Source organism: Clupea harengus, chromosome 13 (genome assembly GCF_900700415.2).
Source record: "Clupea harengus chromosome 13, Ch_v2.0.2, whole genome shotgun sequence".
NCBI lineage: Eukaryota > Metazoa > Chordata > Actinopteri > Clupeiformes > Clupeidae > Clupea > Clupea harengus.
Window position 1 is genome coordinate 13042970 of NC_045164.1, and position 7500 is coordinate 13050469.

Here is a 7500-nt window from a genome sequence, read left to right on the forward strand (position 1 = left end):
AAACTAGATGTCTGAGTCAGTGTCTTCTTGGTCACAAAACATGGTCACGAAGTAGCAGCTGATTGTTCAAAGCCTTTGACAAAAGCAATACATTTGTTGCCCAGGTCATCACCAGGCCCATCAATCATGCATGCCCTCGGGCCACTCAATCCCACAACACGCCTCTTGTCTGATCTCAGCTAGCAGGTCCCCGAGCAGCAGTCATAACTCACACAACAGGAGGCCGGGGAGACTTTGCTGGTCTTGTCCCAGCACTGCATACCCTGAGTTAATAGCAATGAGCTATAGTTGAAGGGCATTCAACACAGGTAGCGCACAGTCCACTATGGGTGGAGAAGCATGGCACCAAAACACCAAACCTCACATCATACCTACACACCAAAACACCAAACCTCACATCATACCTCCACACCAAAACACCAAACCTCACATCATACCTCCACACCAAACCTCACACCACACCAAAACACCAAATCTCACATCACACCAAACCTCACACACCAAACCTCACACCAAACCTCACATCATGCCTCACACACCAAAACACCAAACCTCACATCATACCTACACACCAAAACACCAAACCTCACATCATACCTCACACACCAAAACACCAAACCTCACATCATACCTACACACCAAAACACCAAACCACACATCATACCTCACACACCAAAACACCAAACCTCACATCATACCTCCACACCAAACCTCACATCATACCTACACACCAAAACACCAAACCTCACATCATACCTACATACCAAAACACCAAACCTCACATCATACCTCCACACCAAAACACCAAACCATACATCATACCTACATACCAAACCTCACATCATACCAAACCTCACATCATACCTACACACCAAACCTCACATCATACCTACACACCAAAACACCAAACCTCACACACCAAACCTCACATCATACCAAAACACCAAACCTCACATCATACCTCCATACCAAACCTCACATCATACCAAAACACCAAACCTCACACACCAAACCTCACATCATACCTCCACACCAAACCTCACATCACACCAAAACACCAAACTTCACACACCAAAACACCAAACCTCACACACCAAACCTCACACACCAAAACACCAAACCTCACATCATACCTACATACCAAACCTCACATCATACCTACACACCAAAACACCAAAACACCAAACCTCACATCATACCTACACACCAAAACACCAAACCTCACATCATACCAAAACACCAAACCTCACATCATACCTACACACCAAAACACCAAACCTCACATCATACCTACACACCAAAACACCAAACCTCACATCATACCAAAAATGCCAAAACACCAAACCACCAAAACACCAAACCTCACATCAAACCTCCATACCAAAACACCAAACCTCACATCACACCAAACCTCACATACCAAACCTCACATCATACCAAAACACCAAACCTCACATCATACCTACACACCAAACCTCACATCACACCAAACCTCACATCATACCTACACACCAAAACACCAAACCTCACATCATACCTACACACCAAACCTCACATCATACCTACATACCAAAACACCAAACCTCACATCATACCTACACACCAAGCAAGACCAAACTGGACGTAGGTTGAAACACAGACCATGTTGGACACAAAAACCAGAGTACAGAGTAATCACACATTCACAATAAAATGGCCCAGGCCATAGAAATGCATGAAGCAAAGCAGTAAACTCCAGCAAGGTTAAATGCCAAAGAAGGAAAACTGCTTCAGATTGAACACTCAACCCTCAATCCCTATGGTCATTTCAGCACACGGAGCACCAGTAATGTGTGCAGGCAAACACACACTAAACACCAGCATAAGAAAAGACTCCGACATGGATTGTAAACAGCCTTCGTAGCCAATTATTTTTATGAAACTTCACTAGTGCAAATATAGACATTGCAGCTGCATACGCACACACAGTGGCCTCCACATGGGGAATTTCCTCAGCCGTTAAATGTTGAAAGTGATCTTAATTCCTGAACAAAGTAAAATGTTTATTTAATGAAGCAAGTCCTTTGTGTGCTTCAGGAGGAGCACCTGTGGGTATCACCTGGTGAGGAAACCCAGAGGTCAGACACACAGTGAGCAGCCCTCCTCAGAGAGTGAAGGGGACTGCAGAGAAACAGGAAACAGAAATTAGTGGGAAGAATGGCAGGAAGTGTGGGGAGAAAAAGGTTCCATCCAATCACTTACACTTTGCAACAGAAGGACAAAGGCGTGAGATAACCTGGCACACTATTTTAAGGTCACTGCAAATGAGAATGTTGTGTGTGTCTCTTGTTGACTGTAGACCTACTCTTTAAGCTGAGTAACAACAACAGGTGACAATACAAATCTGACCTTCTAGAGGCACAAGGAACCTTTCGACCTCAAAGGGATCTCTTTGTGGACAAGGTTCCATGAAGAGGTTTTATAGCTATAAAACGTTTTTGTTTTTAGTTTTAGAAGACTGTATTGCTGGAAGAGAGTGGGAATACATAGGCGTGGGGCAGTTCTCTCTCATACCTTCAGCACTGGGCTGGCTGAGGCTGCTCCCCCAGGAAAGATCTTCTCGATCCTAACCATGGGTTGCACACGAGACTCCATCCCACCGGAGATGCTGATCCCTGGAGAATGGAGAAGATGAGGAGCAGATGGGTGAGGAGATGAGAAAACAGGATAGGAGGAGTGAAACAAGACCAGAACAACGTAGAATATTGGTTATTTAAAAAAGACAAAAAAATGTGTAAGCTGCAGAACTCAAAACACTTTCTCTTACTACACTTCCCAGTATTACTACTATTATGACACATGTCCCGGTGTTATCCGCAGATTTTTATTTCCCTAAACCTTTTTGGTTTGGTGGACAGTTGGGTGTTCCGTATTAGAGTGGAGTAGGCCATGTCAGAGGCATAGCTCTGTTTCTGGGTCATGTGGCTTTAGAGGAATGGCTCCAGCCTCCATTCCAGGTAAGTGGGGGAAAAGCACAGCGATTACCAGCCTCTATCAGTCCATTTCAGGAAGGGAGCAGCGAGAGGCAATGGCCTGTGCCAGCGCTTCTTTTTGTCATGAAAAAGCAAAGCATTGAGTGTGTGTGTGTGTGTGTGTGTGTGTGTGTGTGTGTGTGTGTGTGTTGGAGAAAGCATGCCAGACGGTACATCAGTGTTTTATCAGAGAGGATTAAATTTCATACGAAGCCTCTCTCCCTTAATTACACCCATCTCTCCTCCCTACCTATTACTGTAAAGAGCGAACTGCCCCCCCCCCCCCCCCCCTAACTGCCCCCCGCCCCCTGTTTTGTCAGCTCTCCTCCTCTGCTCATGCCAAACATACAGTATAGACCCTCATTAGTTTCAGTGATCCTCTGGTGCTCTGACCTCTACTGGTAAGATTCCAGTCAGTGCCTTAAAAGTGGACTTGTATGGGGCCTATCTCCACTATGGGAGAGTACTGACTGGAGAGTACTGAGGCATTCCAGTGGATTGTCTGTCTTGGCACGTCTTGACTGTGTGCAGTACATCACCACACATACATTGAACCCTGTCTGTGTGACTATGGCTGCTGTGGTTATTTGAATCTGACTTATTGTTGTGCTCTTGGTCGCAGCTGGTTGGGGTGGCACTCACCCAGAGACTGTTTGGTCTTGGGTATGGAGACGGTGGTGAGCTGGTACTCCTGCGCCCGGTGGCTGTCGTGATGTCCGTTCTGTGGGGAGCGAGTGTGACCGTTCACTTGTGCCCCGGCCAGTCTACCTGCGGACGGGGACCGGTCTGGGGGCCGCAAACCCTCCTGGGGGGAAAACACCTGAGCCAGGGGGGGCCTGCTGCGTTGCGGGGCGCTCACGGGCAGCATGTCCGTCCCGTTACCGCTCGTTTGCGCTCTGTCCCTTCTGCCGTTAGCGTTCTGGTAAGGGGACCTTCCCCGCTCTCGGGAAGTGGTCTCTCCTCTGTCACTGGGCTCTCTGGAGTGGGCCGAACCATTGTCTCTCCTCGGAGGGGAGCGCCCACGGCGGGTGGTGGTGCTACGGGGCGACTCAGTCAGCAGCCAGTTGGGGGGCGCTGGACTAGGGGAGCGTGAACGGAGGACAGAGGTCGGGGGCGCGTACCCGTCCACGGGAATGTCCAGCAGCGGGGTGAAGGGGCGGGAGGGAGGAAGGCGGCCGGTTTTGTGGCTGGAGACGCGCAGGCTGTCCAGCTCCTCCAGAAGGTGGCGCTCTCGCTTGGCGTCCTGAGCGGGCTGCAGCTGGAAACCACCCCGGTAGTCTGAAGAAAAATACACACACATGTACACACAATTGCACACATATGTACACAAACACACAGGAAATATGCAAAAAATCAGGTGATAGGATAAGTTTAAAAAAAGACATCTGGACAGGCAGACCACAGATACACATGGACATACTGGAGGCAAACCAGCAATGTTGGGCAGGGGAGCTGGTTATGTTACTACATGCGACTACACTGACTGCTGTTTGTTGTGCAAATAACAACCTTTCACATGAGCCCCAACTGCACACATTTGCTGCTGTAACCTCATAAAAGGTCAAAGGTTGAAAGGTCAGCAGCTTAATGAAGGAGGCATTGTGTGGTCTGCCAAGCCATCCCTGTCAGCAGAGCACCCTGGCTTTTAGGAGGCTGTTTAGCGATGCAGGTTTTCTTGGACGCCCCGTAGATGACCTGTGAGCGAGGCGGAGAGGGCCACCCCGCTGAAAGCGGTCATTATGGGGATGGCTGTCCTGCTGTAGCGACAGGCTAAAGCTCAGAGAGGGATTACCATGGAAACGGGCTTGTGCGTGGGAGCACAGGGACAGATTAAATATCAGCAACAGGATATTTGCAGTGTTAAGTATGGAGGTCTTACAGTCAGACATTCAGTTTTTGGGGTCATGAAATACCAGGAGGGTACGTGTGTGTGTCTGTGTGTGTGTGTGTGTGTGTGTCTGTGTGTGTGTGTGTGTGTGTGTGTGTGTGTGTGTGTGTGTGTGTGTGTGTGTGTGTGTGTGTGTGTGTGTGTGTGTGTGTGTGTGTGCGTGTGTGGGAGGCTGTGGTCTATATCACTCTCAGAGGGATCAAGGGGAAGTGGAGAAAATTAGGAGAGATGGAATGAATTACAGACAAAGCGAAAAGTACACGCCTCAATTCACATGTTTTGTCTCCAACTATGGTCAGGTTACGCACACACAAACACACACACACACACACACACACACACACACACACACACACACACCTGGTATGGGAGTTATGAGATGGCGTCGTGGTGTCCCTCCAGGCCGAGGGGATCTTAGAGCTGGTGATCTCACTGGAGGAGCAATATCAACATCATTCGTTATTCATCATGAGATCATACACACACACACACACACTTCTCATGACCTCTGTGTGTGTGTGTGTGTGTGTGTGTGTGTTTTGTATTTGTGAATAAGTGCGTGCGTGCGTTGCGTGCATGTGTGTGTGCATGTGTGCGTGCGTGTTTGTGTGTGTGTCAGTTCCAGGAGTTTACTTCTCACCAGAGCGACTCTTGAGAATCTCATAGGCCTCCAGTTCAAATGGCACGACCATGCTGTCAAACTGAACAACATCAGAGGGAGGAACAAGTGCCCTAGAAAGAGAGAGAAAAGGTCCAATTCACTTGTGTGTGTAAATACATTAACATGTCCGTCTATACGTCACAGAATGTCTTTGCTCCATCAGTATTTGTGTATTATTTATGGCAAGCAAGCCATGTGTACATTTAACATATGTCTCTTCCTCCTGAGCTCACCTAATCTCCCGTAGCAACAGCAACTTCTCAGGCCTGTCCAGGATGGCCAGGAGGGGGCGCACCAGGTCCTCCACCACTCGCTCCAAGATAAACTACACACACACACACACACACACACACACACTTGCTTAAACAACACATATATATATTTATTTCATATATATAATTATAGCAACACCATATGACCAACCACACCCCCCCCCCCCCCCAACACACACACACACACACACACACACACACACACACACAGACACACACAAACTCACGATCACATTCAAACACTTGCTTAAATACACATAAGCTTGCTTAAACATTCCGACCACCCATGCACAGACAGTTACTGTACCGCCCTGACCTCTAATCATATCCTTATCGCTTGATAATAAGCCTGTCCACTGGTCTGGGGCCTGTGCTTGAGTGATGTCTTACACTGGTTAATAGGAGCTTCGCCATTCTTCAGGACTCTTAAGTGGCTGTATGGCAGCTTTGCCTGGTTATTGTTCGCCCTGTGATAATGACTCCAAATATTTTATGAGACTCTTGGGCCAGGCCACTGTGTGAACCGATATCTCTTCATCCGGCCAGCTGAGTGTGTGTGTGTGTGTCTGTCTGTCTGGCTGTGCGTGCCTGTATTTGTTTGTGTTTCTCTGTGTGTGTGTGTGTGTGTGTGTGTGTGTGTGTGTGTGTGTGTGTGTGTGTGTGTGTGTGTCTGCGGCCTGGAAGAGAAAGAGGAGGGATCAAATGATCTGGAACATTTGATCCTAATCATAAATGGCAGCACAAAGCCACCTTTTGTGTGTGTGAAGCCGGCAGACACGTCGATCACTCAATCAACCCCCCCCCCCCCCCCCCCCACACACACACACTCAAACATGTGCTCACTCACACACTTTGGGCCAGACAGTGGAAGTGCTCTTCTCTGGACACACACACACATCCTCTTCGCCTTGTGCACCTGCATCATGTACACCCACATGCAGACGGACTCTTTTTCCTATTGTAGAGGGCTGGATTGAATGACCTAAGCTCTTGAGATGGCGACGTGATGGAGATTAGACACTGATCTTTGTGACTCCAGCTATTGTTGGGGAAGGGATTGCACTTGAGAGCAAATTAACTGGCCCTTTAAGTTATTATTATGGTTAAGAAATACAGCAGGATGAAATGATTAGCTGCTTTAAACTGACATAACTAGGGTAAGGGTTAGGGTTGTCTTTCTTGTCTGAATGTTTGTTCTCAATTCAAAGTTTTCAAAAAGTCAAAAAAATATAACTGAATTTGTCTGCTTTGTTATATGTTTAGTCAGCAATGACTCCTCTCTACAATCTAAGTCAATCATCTGCAGTCTCTTATAACGGACTCTTCTGTGGTTCAGTCAGTATCGATTCCTTTTAAATGACTTCTGAGTCATCCGTCATTCAGTGCCTCCGCTGAGACAGTTCAAATAAAGACGCGACTCCTGACTCTCGACTCACCCGTCTGCAGTGCCTCATGACGGCGGCCGCCTCGTCCTCGCTCAGCAGCCGGTGGGCCATCCCCTCCACCATGGCCAGAGTCTCAGGGCCGGGCAGAGGGCTGTGCTCCTTCACCCCCGCGCGAGACTCCTTGGGGGACGTCAGCAGGCTGAGACGGCTACGCTCCTTACCTACACAGGAAAGAGACATACAACTTTGAATCAACGTTAACTTTTATTTTATTATTTAGGAT

At 48.0% G+C, this 7500-nt stretch overlaps 1 protein-coding gene across 2 annotated transcripts in view; it reads right to left on the reverse strand.

The window, feature by feature from the left end:
* The window catches only part of pdzd7a (PDZ domain containing 7a), a 26513-nt gene that overhangs the window by 5849 nt on the left and 13164 nt on the right, over window positions 1-7500 (reverse strand). For both annotated transcript variants that reach the window (XM_031579219.1, XM_012840399.2), the window contains exons 10-15: window positions 7269-7438; window positions 5794-5885; window positions 5540-5631; window positions 5260-5331; window positions 3654-4289; window positions 2554-2654 (exon numbers count right to left, since the gene is read on the reverse strand). In XM_031579219.1, coding sequence (XP_031435079.1) covers window positions 2554-2654; window positions 3654-4289; window positions 5260-5331; window positions 5540-5631; window positions 5794-5885; window positions 7269-7438 — 1163 coding nt within the window. The remainder of the gene's footprint in view (window positions 1-2553; window positions 2655-3653; window positions 4290-5259; window positions 5332-5539; window positions 5632-5793; window positions 5886-7268; window positions 7439-7500) is intronic.